Here is a 13365-nt window from a genome sequence, read left to right as displayed (position 1 = left end):
CCCCTCGTGCGTTTAAACTTACGTTGCTGCCCAGTTGGGTTGCACCTGTACCTGAGTGGTTTCTTCGCTTTCGCGTCAAATCGGCGACTCAGCCGAAGCGAAACTCTGTCGGTCGCCCCCATGATGGAAATAACCCTGGGTCGATTATCGCCCATCTCCGTGCCGTTCTGCTGTATTTCCAGAAGGGATCAACAGGTATAAGGCGTCCATGCGAAGAACTTCTGGTCGTTTCTTGCATATGCAACGCATGCGAAGGTTTTCCTACACACTCGTGCGCTGAATAGCGAACCACTCGTTCTCGTTCCTGCGATAACCTTGCCACAGCATTCGTCGAGAGCAGGAGGTCCGTGGACGGCTGAACACGCTGCGTCGGTCCCGTGCGCCTTAATATCGCCAACACCCTTGGCCCTGGTGTTGCGACATCTTGGGCTTGCGCCATCCTATAGCCGCAATGGGAATCGCTGATAGCGATGGAATTTGGTTCACACAGCCCCTGCATGGACGCGAAACGCAGTATCGCGTCACCAAGACAATGCGGCTCTTTTTCGGCGCTTCTGCCTTCCAAGACGGACTATAATCGCTTCGCCCTTGTAGCCCGAACCTATCACTCGAAGTCAGCTAAGCTACATGTGTAGGCCTTCCGTGATTAGTGATGGCTGTTTGACACTCTATACCCGGATAGTAAGGTACGATTGTGGGAATAAGATATTAGTGAATGGATTCATGGACTATGCTACGTGGCTGTCCGAGTTAAACAACTTGAAGTCGCTCAGATAGAGTCGTGAACGGCGTCATCGACGATGGTCGTAACTCTATAACCGAATGCAACCCAACAAACCGCTGGAACGCCTATCTAGTCCCAGTAACCAGGAACCAAAGGGTGGCAAAATACAGCACTCGTCATTGCATAGACGATGTCGCTAAAGATGTCCGTTTAGACCTTGGGCTCAGCGTGAACATTCTCGACATGACCGTGGTCGTGACCATGACGTCCGACCTTGAGGTTACCGGCCTCAATGTCGCGGGTGACACGGTCGAGACGCGACTCAACCTTGCCAGCCTTCCAGGCAGGAAGACCAGAGTCGAAAACGTCGTCCATCTCTTCAAGGGTCTTGCCCTTAGTTTCCGGGGCAGTCAGGAACATGTGGATGAAGGCGACGGCGTTGAATGTTCCGAAGATCATGTACATCTTCCAGTTGATGGACCACAGAAGAGGGGGAACGGCAAAAGCAAGAATGCAATTCCAGCTCCAATTGGCGGCGGTAGCGAGCGACACGGCCTTCGCACGAACCTTGGCGGGGAAGATCTACAGAGGTAGAACAAGTCAGTGTACGTTTCACATGCATCCCTTACAGTGAGAACTTACCTCGGACGGATATGTCCATGACGTTGGGCCCCATGTGGTAGCGAACGTGGCTACGAAGAGGTATGAGCAAGCGACAATGCCCTTGGAAACGGCGCTGTGCTCGCGAGGTACCACCCAAGAGATATCTTTGTCGGTAGTGTCTGGGTTAGGAATACCGTAGGAAGCCTGCAGAGCACCTGTAGTATATAGCCAGACAGCCATCATGAAGGATCCGCAGAGGAGAGCAGGACGACGACCGAACTTGTCGAGGTAGAGGATAGCTGGTAGGGTCATGGCGACGTTGATGATGTACTGAATCGACGCAGTAAGGAGCTCGTCGGCAATACCCGCTCCACGCATGATAAAGACGATGTAGTACATCATGATGTTCATACCGCAAAGTTGCGACCACATCTGGATGGACATACCAAGGATGACACGCTTGACAATGCGAGGCTTGGCCAGGGCGGCGAAGCTAGTCTCAGCAATCTCACGCTCGAACGCAAGCGCCTCTTCGATCTCCTTGTATTCGGCAAGAACCTTGGGGTGGTTGACGTTGCCGCCTCCGTGGAGGTTGGCAAGAACCTGTAGGGCCTCCTCCCAGCGGTCCTTGGAAGCCAGCCATCGAGGGGAGCGAGGGAAGAAGAAGAATCCGATGAAGAGGATTGCGCCAGGAACAGCTTGAACACCCCATGGGATTCTAAAGGCCGCAGTGCTCTGGTTCGGGTTGTCGACGCCTCCATCGACGAAGGAACAGCCGTACTGGATGAAGTATTGGATCAAGATACCCCAGGTAATGGCCTGCCGGAATCAGTTTGGATTACATACACGTATCAAAGAGCGACATACCCATTGTTGCAACGACACCACTCTACCTCGGATTTCTTTGGGCGCGATCTCGGCTTGGTAAACTGGAACGATGGCGGAACAGATACCGATGGCGTACCCACCAATAAGACGACCAACACAGAGGAGAGCAACGCCGTTGGAGGCGGCCTGCAGAATAGCGCCAACAATCCAGATGAGGGCGGCGATTTGTACAGCGTTCCTACGCGAAAGTCGATCGGCGAGGAAGGAGGAAGACAGAGCACCAACGAGAGAACCTGCCGGCATCGACGCAGTGATACCACCTTGGCGAGTACCGCTAGGGTTGCCGAAGTAGTTCTTGTAGGCGGGAGTACCCAGCGCACCCGACATCGATGAGATGTCGAAACCGAAGAGGATACCACCAAGCGCGGCGAAGCCGCAAATGGCGTAGACATTGTAGATTTGTGGGAACTATAGCGCCCTTGTCAGCGAGTGCACTCAGGAGCAATTGGGAGAACGAGGACCTACCTTCATCTTGCCAAGTCGCTGTGACCAGTATCGGTTGATAGAGTTATGGGGCGATGTGAGAGAGAGGACAGTCAAGAGCTGGGAGGCTGCAGATTTATGGTCCCAAGAGCGCGGAGAGAGCGCGTGATCCTAATGGATGTAGTCTGTGCGGAAAGTCTTGGGTTTACTATTCACTACAGCACTCTTTACCGCCCGATTGTAGCCTTGCTGACGGGAGATGTGGTTGGTTACATGTGAGAGTGTTGTGACCCCGCAAACGGGTGTTGAACCAGGGCTTACGCAGATCCTACAGAAAACCGGCAACATGTCCTGGGGTAGTGCATGGCTGGGTGGCCCCCATAGTGGTTGTGCATAACGGCATCCAATAGGAGCAAATTCGACGCCGTGTTGGTTTCCAATGCAATGGCACCTGCCAATACTACTCCGGCCCCGTGCTGTCGCACTGGCAAGGCGTCCAAGTAGTAAAGACCAGTAATGTTGTGGAATGGAAACCGCCCTGATGTGCGTGGCAATCCGCAGGTGTAGAGACATGGACCTGAGATACAGCAGATACTGGTTTGTTGTCTCGGACCATAATTCAATATGGAAAATCATCCGCAGATCATAAGCTTCGTGTTCCAACCACACTCAAGGATCAGGTACTCGGTTCCGCTGCGTTCAAACACTTGACTTCTGACATGTTGCAGGTGGTTTTCTGCGTTTGCCGTGGCCATCAACTGTAAAGATAGACCGAAGCGTGAATCCTGCGCTGGCCACAAGCCTGGGCAGAGGCGCGGCAATCGCACGATCATCTCACGACCACGGTGAAGGTGGAATCCTAGGAACATACTGTTCAGGTCAACTTTTGACATTGGCAACACGTAGAAGCGATGCGACAATGCTTTTCAACCCCTCGGACATAGAATGCTGTCTTTAATGCGCGCAAAGTGCTGTGGTTTCCGAGATGAGATGGCAAGAGAGGCCAGGAGGTCGCGATCGCGACGTAAGAGGCGGGAGGCGCCAAGCACGCAGCGGCGCCGCCAACCGTCGACCCCAGTTCTCGGCTGGCTTTACTCCGCCCTGGAAAATCCAACACCAGCCAACAGTTCGATCAAAACAACATTGTGGCGTTTCTCTGTAGCGACTGCCTATACGGACGATCGCATCGAATGCTGTTTCGAGCAACACAGCCGGCGATGCCATTCGCACCCAGTTTCAAGGTCTCTTCGCTGACATGCGTGCGCAGCATTGTGGCTTGGTTTTGAAATCTGGCGAAGCCAAGATGAGATCCAAGGAGAGCAATTTCATCAAGATGCGGGGCTCGGTAAGGACTACTGCATCTTCAAGGTGCCTTAGGTATACCCATGGCCGCCGCTCGGATGAGCCTGAGCACAACCAGCAGTTCCGTCCATACAGAATGGCAAGAAGCGGCAACTACCTTCTCATTTCTTCTACAGCTTCCGCCCTTGCAAGACGTACGACGCGCAATTGCAGCACAAGCGTTCTGCTTTCGGCGGCAATCCGCGTCGATGAGATCTTAGCAGCTCTTGTGTAATTCGGGGCGTTCTCCAGATGATACCGCTTCTTAATCAACGCCGGGTCGTGCATCTTCGCATTCCGGCATGGCATCCACTGCCGAGCCCATGCCATAAGAGTGTACAAGGGGAGTAAGAGTTGGGAACAAAATGCGACTGCTGACCCAGTATACCGAGCATAGCGACGAACGCATGCGAATGTTGTCCTGACAGCCTGACAGGATCTAAGGTAGGTCTCTGAGCCTGACTATTGACCGTCTAGCCTGTACTGCATTTCAATACATTGATGTGGTGTGATAATAAGCTCACCCCCATCAGCCATTCTCTGTGGGTGTTAGACATTGTTACAATGGTTCCACGATCCCGAGCTTAGCTTAAACCTTTGGGAACAGGGCTTGTCCGACATGGATGGACTTTCTCGAAGATTCCTAGATGTGTTTGTGACCAAACAGGTGACATCCGTCGAGCCGATACCCTTCGGTAATCTGAGACTGTGCTGCAGGTACTTGGTAGCTAAGTCTTGTCATATAATGACGCTGCGAACATAAGTTGGGATTCACACAATGAAGTCGGACGTCTCGCAATATCCAGTCCAATTCGGCTTGAGCCCAGACCATCAGGGTGAAAGTACGCTTGGATTGTAAGCAAGTGGACTCATCCATCACCGTGCAGCAGAAGATGTCGGCATCACTTTCGAAAAGAACATCAGAGACATTGGCTACACATCATGGCCTATCTCGTTGGTTCAGGCTCCGCCATGAAAACCTTCTGTTATCGCATTACCTCCTTAACTGACTCTGAGGAGTCTAGAACGCTTGTCAGCACTCTTGAGCAGAATCCCGGCTTCCTGATTGAACCTGCCAACTTCCCCCGTCTTCGGCGACATCCACACCCGCTTCGCTTCGCTGCGAAACTCGGACCTCAATATTCAAACATCCCTTAAGTTTGCATGTCCACCCATGGTCGTCTCCACGCTCATCTCTGGAAAAAGCAACTTGAGTACCTCTCAGGTGTCTGACTGGAAGCTTTCGCCTTCTATTCGCTGCTCACCGCGAGTAAGCGAACCAGTAGCACGACGCGACACCACACCACCTCCCAATCGCAACGCGCATCACAGTATCGCACACTTATAGCCTCATCACAGACCAACGTCATCTTGGAAAACGATGTTTTCGAGTCGTACCGCACCCAGACCCCATCGTTGCTTTCCTAGTTGGGCCTTGACTATTGGGCTGGCGGAGATGGAAGAGTGATACTCCTGCATGAGATCGCGTGGGTGGACCTGCTGACGCGGGCAGCTGCCCTTGCTATAAACATGACAAGATGTCACATGTCTACATGTACTTGCCAGTACGTATTGTGCAACAAAACCACGACTCCACTCGCTATCAGTTTTCTCGACGTCGGACCGCCATCAAACCACCAAAGCGACAAAGCCAACGCCAGCATTTCATCAACTTGTTGAGGCTTACCGTGGCGAACTGCACAAGACCGTCAGCACGCGTACAACGGGCCGCAGCTTGTGCTAGTCCCACCAATTATCACGACGTCGGTATCACTGGCCATTCGCATCGGCAAGCAGCATATATCCCGCTCCCAAGCTTCCAGCCTGTTGGTGGAGATCGAAAGAGGCAAACTACAAGCAGGTATCGCGCACTGCCTCATCGGGACGTCAGCGTGGGGTTTCCAGCTGGTATCGCCATCGCCGAAATTCGTCGACAGACTTGGGGACAGGCGGTGAGGTACACCGTGCTCTCACCTGTGAGAACCGAGTAGAAAGCGCGAACGGCTGACCCCCGAAACACGAAATATATCACCCATGCAACGGCCGATGATAGATATATCATCCAGTACATTGCGGGACTTTTCACACTCTAATGTCCTGATATCTTGACAACTACCCTCGCCTTCTTCGTTCAGCCGTCGGGTCTCCACCGCCGCATAGCCGATAAGATTCGCTCAGACATATACCATCCCAGCACACTACCTCCGCGAGAAACGTCAGAGCCATCATGCCACACCACATCACCAATAGCGTCTTCGCACGCACAAGCCTAACAACCTGCGACGTCTTCGTCATGGCTCTCGCACACTTGGGTCCAGGAACAGCGCCATCACCAGAAGAACTAATCGCAGCAGCGAGCCCCTGGTTCCTGGACGCGGAAACAGTCTGGTGGCGCAAGTTCCTCAACGGCACAGGATGAAGATCAACTCTCTTGAGGCTATGCCATCAAATGCCATTTCCTGTTACTCGAATTGGTCAAATTGTCTCCGCTCCCCGGATACATTCGAGTCTAGTACGGTGCCTTCAACACAGCATGCACATACGTCTTCGTGCAATCACTCGCATTGCCCCTCCAGCTCAATACCTCGTTACTCAGCGCACCCTCGCATATCGTCCAGCCTTCCCTCTGGCCATCCACCGTCAAGAGGTATCCCTCGTCCAACGCGATATTGCCCGCTGGCTGCACCGAAGCGAGGAACTGCAACTCTGACCCGGCTGTCACAACCGTGCTATTGAAACGAGAATACGTGTTGCCGAAGGGCGCCAAAGCGATGGTGGAAAGTGTGCCGTCTGTCAGGGTGAAGTTAGGCAGGGAACCGTAACCGGGGCCTGTGAGGCGGAGGAGAAGAGCGGGTTGATGGAACGGGTCCTATGCGATGTTAGATATTGCGATGGGTTACTTCGGATGGTTGCTGTATGGGCTTACGAATAATGAGGTGGCGGATACGGCTTTGAGTTCAGAGGTATTCGCACTAGCATCTATTTGCGAGGTGGTGACGAGGAGGAAGTTGGTCAAATCTGTGGGTAGCGCAGCGCAGATGGATGCGCTCGCGATGGCAAAGGAGAGAAGAGATGAGAAGCGCATGCTTGATTGCAATAGCAGTAATGTCAGATCAAAAAGACACACAGATAACTTAAACAACGGCAGAAATGTCAACGAAAATGTTTCGAAACAAACGCCAACAGCGTCCCACCCCTCCCACCTATATACCTCCAACCTCTCACCCGCGACACCGGGACCGAAACCCTGCGCGAAGTAAAAAACGACGATCCCACGTCCCACAAAGTCCGCATGCACACATACCATCATAGGCCGCCGCGCGATCTATCAAGCACGTTTACGGGGAAAAGGTGTCAACCTACACTGAAGCTTTTGAGCCACCCAATCGCCCGCCGTAGCTCGCATCGACCCTGCCGATCAGCCTATGCGCATCCCTGCATGTACAGCTGGGAAATGCGTTTGTTAAGCTTGAGCTTTCGACGTCAGGGACCAACCAACGGGACGGGGATGGGTGGGGGATGCGAAACACAGGGCTAGCTAGGACTTTGAGTCGGCTGGTTTGCTGACGTGTGGAGAAGTGTCATTCGAACCACGAGTTGTAGACTTCGATGGTGGGCTGAGCAAACAATATTGCAATGTCAGACTTGGAATTGGGGAAGGTTGCCTGAGATTGAGGCATGGAAATGCTGTGGCTGGTGGGGGATCTCCACTGCGTCATCGCATTGTCGCGTGAGTAGCGTGGCCGTAAGAAGCCTAGTTTTGCCGGTTGGGTCCACCCAGCACTTGTGGCGACGCGACGGGGCTGTCACTGACGGTCGGGTTGTCAGGTCCGCTGGAGTAGATGGGGAGGAAGCTAGGTACGGAATACCATGTCAACACTCTTATGATAGTCTCAGGACAGTACAAGGGTATGGCGAGGATAGTCGGCGGCGCGTGACGCAACACCAGAGTCAAACATTACTGACCAGAAGAGAGCGGATTGGAGAAGGAACATTAGCATGTTTTTGTCCTTGTTTGCTACTATCAAAGGTATCATACAGAGTGCTCGACTGAAACTTGGGTATGCCGAGCGCCCGCCAACGCCAAAGTAAATGCCGACTTGAACGAATCGTGACCTGTGTCTTCCGCTGATGCACATTACCCTACTATCCTTATACTATGCCCTATCCTGTGATGACCAGTCCGTCTAAGCAGGAGTTGCGATTGCACCGTCGCCTAATACCCTCGCGACTAGGATGTATAGCATCATCGCTCCGAGGACCATCCTCCATTTGTTGCGGCTCAGCCAGCCTTGACCTGCATCGCGTGCTATTTGCGCTGCATCCTGAACAACCGTTGCGCTTGTGCCGGGGCGTCGTCGCAGGCCGGAGACGTCGGGCGAGCATGCTGGCTGCTGCGAAGGGGTTGGTGCTGCCGGCCGTGGTAGGCCCGTGAGGGGGTCGATGCGGTTCTCCTTCATCCACTTAAGATTCTCCTCGTCCACATCCGGCCACTCGTGTCTGAACTTTGCGCCGCCGTCTCCAGCCCGGATGTTGCCGTTCTGGCGACCACCGGCGTTGTCTGACCCAGATGCTTTGCTGCCACCACCTGTGCTGTTCCACCACCGTGTGCGCTTGGCGAAGAGTTTCCGCTCTGCTTCTGATGCCCGGACACTACCCGTAGTAATCTCGTCGCTGGTCATGAAACTCAGCAGGCCCGTTAGAATCGTGCTGACTTCCCATGCGGGGTTGAAGCTCTTAGGGTGGAAGTCGGAGATGCTGAGGCACAGCCGGCTACTGGGCTGGAATCGACCGGACGGTGTGTGCATGCGGATTGCGGGCGGCGCAAAGGGATAGTCGGGCGGGAAGTTCAGCGTGCCCCAGTACTGGCCGCCGTGGTAGGGTGTGTCTGGTGGGCCGGTGATGATGTAGTGCCATTCTAGGATGTTCCTATCCGAAGGGTGTGCAGTAATGAATGGCGGTGGTGATTTGGAGATGGAAGCGTATTCTCTTGTGAGGCGCTTGGTGGCTGCTGGCGTCGCCATGGTATGTGAATGTGGGGGAAGAGTGAGTGAGTGGGTGGTTGGGGTAGTCGACGTGTTCCTGGGCGGAGACAGTTGACGTCGACTATCGGATGCGCTGTATAGGTGGCCACCAGATAACAGTGCAGAAGGCGTGGCACGTTTTTCAGTGATTACCCCGCGATAGACAAAGGATAAGAATCACAAAGGCAGGCGCGATAGGTGAATTAGGTCGTTGGTGAAAGAGTTCGGGTCGCACGTCCAGACGACCTTGGAACAGTTGGAGAGTAAGCGCACGTGCATCCGCCGCCCGCGGCGATCCAAAGTTCAAGGTTTCTGAACAACGCCAAGCATCACGCACGCAGACACAGACAGCCCAATGGCTTCGCCGCATGAAGACGATGTGAGTAGGCGTGCATCATGTCAGTAACGGCACATCGCTAATTGGGCCCCAGGTCTTCGAAAGGCTCAAGAACAAGACGGACCTGAACGAGCAGAAGCGCCAGCAGGATGAGCTCAATGCGCGGCTCTACGCCCAGCAGCAGAGGTCGAAGGAGAGGATGGGAGAGCTGGTATGCATTCTGGACATTCAATTGGGGCTGTCGCTGAGGCTGTGCTAGATTGAAGACAACTCGTCCCTGCCCGTGACGATATCGTCGGTCCGCATCCTTCACGCCAACCGCACACGAAGAAGCTTCCTCGAGCGAGTAGTCGACCCCCTGCTGAGCGCAAACCGGGACCAGCCATACACTCTCGAAGATGCGATAAAGGAAGTTGGCGAAGCTACCGATAAGCTCAATCGTTTTGGTACGTCAGCACGCGACGGAGGGGCTCGCATTTGTTTAACATTGGCTAGGTATCTTTAAGTCGCCAATATCAGTCTACCTCGACCGTCCAAACCAGACCATCGCCTCCTCCTCCCCCACGGATGTTGACGTGTACATCTCGGCCCAGGAGCGCGGCAACTACACCATCAAGACCGGAACCGAAGCTGGAGCCTCTGAAGCCGATGCCTACGTCCACGCCGAACTTCGGAATCTGCTTGGTGGAGCCGAGACGCTGAACGCACACGGATCGCTGGGCACGCGAACACGGTCGGCCTACTCCCTCGCCTTCGACAGTCCCATCCTCAGCAACCCCGATCTCAAGTTCCAGGTCAACGGATTCGCGAGTTCGACACTGAAGAGCTGGGCAAGCCATGAGGAAGTCCTCAAGGGAGGAAACTCAAAGCTACTATGGAGGATGAAGAACGGTGCGACACACGAATTTGGCTACTCTGGCATCTGGCGACAGGTGACTAGTCTGGCTGAGAACGCATCGCCCTCTGTTCGCGCAGATGCTGGTGACTCATTCAAGTCGAGCATCTCGCATACCTGGGTCAACGACAAGCGCGACTACCCTCTCCTGCCTAGCAGCGGCTACTTCTTGAAGACCGTATCCGAACTCGCAGGTTGGGGACCGCTGAAGGGCGACACCGCATATTGGAAGACAGAGGCAGAGTCGCAAGTCGCTCTCCCCTTCGGCAACACAGGCATCACGCTTACTGCTGGTCTACGGGGTGGACTTCTCTACCCCATGGCTTTGGGCGGGGAGAGCCAGCCCCAGGCCTCGCGCATCAACGACCGCTTCCAGCTCGGCGGCCCCAACAACGTTCGTGGCTTCCGCATCGCTGGTCTTGGTCCTCGTGACGGCGCTGATGCACTAGGTGGCGACATCTACGCTGCTGGTGGCGCATCGCTCCTCCTCCCTATCCCGCGCGTCGGCAAGGAAACTCCTCTCCGTCTCCAAGCCTTCATCAACGGTGGCCGTCTCCTCGCACTCAAGAACCCCAACTCCAAGAAAGAAGACGGATCATTCGGCAGCTCAAGCGACGTAACTGGCGCGATTCAAAAGTCCTTCTCCAGCCTCACTGCTGAACTCCCCAGTGCGGCAGCTGGTCTAGGTCTCGTCTACGCACACCCTGTTGCAAGGTTCGAGATCAACTTCTCTCTACCACTCGTCATGAGGGCCAAGGAGGAAGGCAGGAAAGGACTGAGCTTCGGCGTCGGCATCGAGTTCTTGTAGACACGGATTCAGGCGTGTAAATGTGTATTTGTAGGCCGTATAGACTTCCTTCTCGAGCAAGCAGATCACTTCTTTCTCAATCATTCTCATGTTCATATGTCTCTCGCATTCAGTTCAAAAGTCTACCTCTACAACTAAAAGATCTAGCTCCCCACCAACTGCGGCCCCTCGAACACCTTCTGCGGATCATACACGCCCTTAATCCCTACCAACCTCTCATAATGCTCTCCCCAATACCTCGAATGCGCATCCGCCTTGGTAAGGTTTGTATCCGCATAATTGATATACATGCCAAACTGCTCGCCCTCGCTCGCCTTTTCAATCGCATCGACCCAGCCGTTCAAGAACTCCATCATCTTGGGCGTGTACGTCGCGCTGTCGGGGAAAATGCGGTCGTTGAACTGCATCTTGAAGACGGCGTTGCGGTGCGAGTACGAGGTCTCATCCGCGGGTACTTTGGAGATGGCAGAGCCGGAGCCGCCGTGCATGTCGATGAGGAGGTACCATGAGCGACCCCGGATGTTGCGCGCGGTGGTGAAGTAGTAGTCTGCGAGGGCGGTCATGGCGGCGGGCGAGAGGTACTCCGGCATGAGGGACTTGGCGTAGAAGTTCTCGTGGTAGTCGTATATTTCTGGTTGGGGCAGCGGGCCGTTGGAAAAGGAGGTCAAAGTGTCGATCCATTTCTTCGCTGAAACGGTACCTGCGCCGCGTCCCTCGAGCGGGATGTTGAGTTTGGTAAGCAGCGGGTTCATGATGGTGTCGAAGGCGCTGCGGTTGCCGTAGTATACGCCAGTTAGTTGGTTGGGGAGGAACATGCGCATGTTTAGCTCAGGTGGTTGATCGTGGATGGTGAAGTTTTGGAGGACGGTCAGGATGTTGGCGAGTTGCGATGTGTTGGATGGGGAGAGGTTGTAGGAGAATACGAGGTTGCTTTCGGGGGCGTCAAACGTTTTGAATTTGAAGTCGGTGACGATGCCGAAGGCGGCGCCTGCGCCTCGTAGGGCCCAGAAGAGGTCGGGGTTGGAGGTCGGTGACGCGGTTACTACGCTGCTGTTGTGGAGGACGACAGTTACAGAGACAAGTTGGTCGAGAGTCAGGCCGTGCAGGCGAGAGGACATGCCATAGCCTCCATGAAGAGTGAGACCGCTTACACCAACACTGGAAAGTGTTAGTACATATATGGTGTTGATGATGAGGATGAGGACCTACCCAGGACATGTTCCGTGGCTGATGGCTTGCTTGCCTTGGTCGTAAAGAGCCAGAGCAATATTACCCAGTCTCCCACCAGCTCCAATAACAGCTGTGTGCGCTTCTTGATCAACAGTCACGCTGTTGAAGCGGCGCATGTCGACGATCAAGTGTCCATCTTCTCCTCCAAGACCATGTGATCCATAGCTGTGGCCTCCGCACTTCGGAGTAACTTGGACACCACTCTCAACTCCGCAAGATACAGCATCTTGAACATGTTTGACGGTCTGTGGTACGACGTAGGAAGCCGGTTTGAATGGTAAACGAAGATTGAAGGGCTTGACCGCCTGAGTATAGTTTTTGGTGCCTGCAGCATATACAGGAACCTGGCGAGACTCAAGGCATTCGCTCAATGTGGAATTCGCAGCGGTAGTGCAAGAAAAGAGAGCGCAGGCTGCAAACAGCCATGTGTAGTATTCTTTCATCATTCTGGAAGTCGGAAAGTGGCTTGGCTGCCCAGGAAAAATTCATCCGCTAACGTCCTCGCGATACTTATGGATTGCTTGAATCCTAGAGGTGGATTCTGATGATGAGATACATATTGACCCAATACACTACGGCTGAAGACCCAGAAAACATGTCTGACCAGGAGACATGACTGCGATGAAGGGATGAGAATGCCCAGAGTGGAAACCTTGCTCTTTCCTTGGATCCTTCGTCGGAATCGTGGGGATTCCAAGAGGATTTGGTACTGGTAATAACAGATCTTGCCTCCATCGCAAGACAACTTCCAAGCTACGGCTATACCAAGAAGCGGTGGCTTCAGCTTGATTTACCTCTTGGCAAAGATTGGTCGCAGAAAGATTAAGAGATGCCACCTCGTCTATACCCACACACGTGTCCAGGTGCGCTGCAGCCGCATCCACGTACCGACATAGGGCAGCGGCGTGGCGGCTGCATTCCCGGTATAAGGCCTGGCCAAGAGATCTTAACATGCGCGTGCCCGAGATGAAAGACCGAAATGCAAGGCTACTGCAATTTCGCCATGTTGATCAACCTGGGGTCGGCAACCGGCTGAAACGTTGTACCCCTGCTCGAAACATGGCTGTAGATTACTATATATTGTCCGACGTG

The 13365-nt window shown here is 54.0% G+C and overlaps 5 protein-coding genes across 5 annotated transcripts; 1 reads left to right on the top strand and 4 right to left on the bottom strand.

Annotated features, from left to right (window-relative positions):
- Window positions 1-934: 934 nt before the first annotated feature.
- Window positions 935-2686, bottom strand: MFS1_2 (MFS sugar transporter; the record flags this gene model as incomplete). The annotated part of the gene is made up of 4 exons (XM_049358930.1): window positions 935-1306; window positions 1367-2146; window positions 2195-2623; window positions 2681-2686. The coding sequence occupies 4 exons, from the start codon at window positions 2684-2686 to the stop codon at window positions 935-937; spliced, it is 1587 nt and encodes a 528-aa protein (XP_049206663.1).
- Window positions 2687-6488: 3802 nt separating this feature from the next.
- On the bottom strand, window positions 6489-7064 carry J4E79_010089 (uncharacterized protein; the record flags this gene model as incomplete). The annotated part of the gene is made up of 2 exons (XM_049358929.1): window positions 6489-6848; window positions 6906-7064. The coding sequence occupies 2 exons, from the start codon at window positions 7062-7064 to the stop codon at window positions 6489-6491; spliced, it is 519 nt and encodes a 172-aa protein (XP_049206662.1).
- A 1102-nt stretch (window positions 7065-8166) lies between these two features.
- Window positions 8167-9003, bottom strand: J4E79_010088 (uncharacterized protein; the record flags this gene model as incomplete). The annotated part of the gene is made up of 1 exon (XM_049358928.1): window positions 8167-9003. The coding sequence occupies one exon, from the start codon at window positions 9001-9003 to the stop codon at window positions 8167-8169; it is 837 nt and encodes a 278-aa protein (XP_049206661.1).
- A 355-nt stretch (window positions 9004-9358) lies between these two features.
- Window positions 9359-11043, top strand: J4E79_010087 (uncharacterized protein; the record flags this gene model as incomplete). The annotated part of the gene is made up of 4 exons (XM_049358927.1): window positions 9359-9382; window positions 9435-9551; window positions 9600-9786; window positions 9836-11043. 4 exons carry the CDS (start codon window positions 9359-9361, stop codon window positions 11041-11043), a joined length of 1536 nt encoding a protein of 511 aa, XP_049206660.1.
- Window positions 11044-11186: 143 nt separating this feature from the next.
- J4E79_010086 (uncharacterized protein) lies at window positions 11187-12389 on the bottom strand (the record flags this gene model as incomplete). Its single annotated transcript, XM_049358926.1, has 2 exons — window positions 11187-12201; window positions 12253-12389. The coding sequence occupies 2 exons, from the start codon at window positions 12387-12389 to the stop codon at window positions 11187-11189; spliced, it is 1152 nt and encodes a 383-aa protein (XP_049206659.1).
- Window positions 12390-13365: the final 976 nt, after the last annotated feature.

This window comes from Alternaria viburni, assembly GCF_023758015.1.
Source record: "Alternaria viburni strain BMP 2772 chromosome Unknown scaffold_28, whole genome shotgun sequence".
In the NCBI taxonomy this organism is placed as follows: Eukaryota; Fungi; Ascomycota; class Dothideomycetes; order Pleosporales; family Pleosporaceae; genus Alternaria; species Alternaria viburni.
Note: the sequence above shows the minus strand (reverse complement) of the source record. Positions and strands in the feature narration are given on the sequence as shown.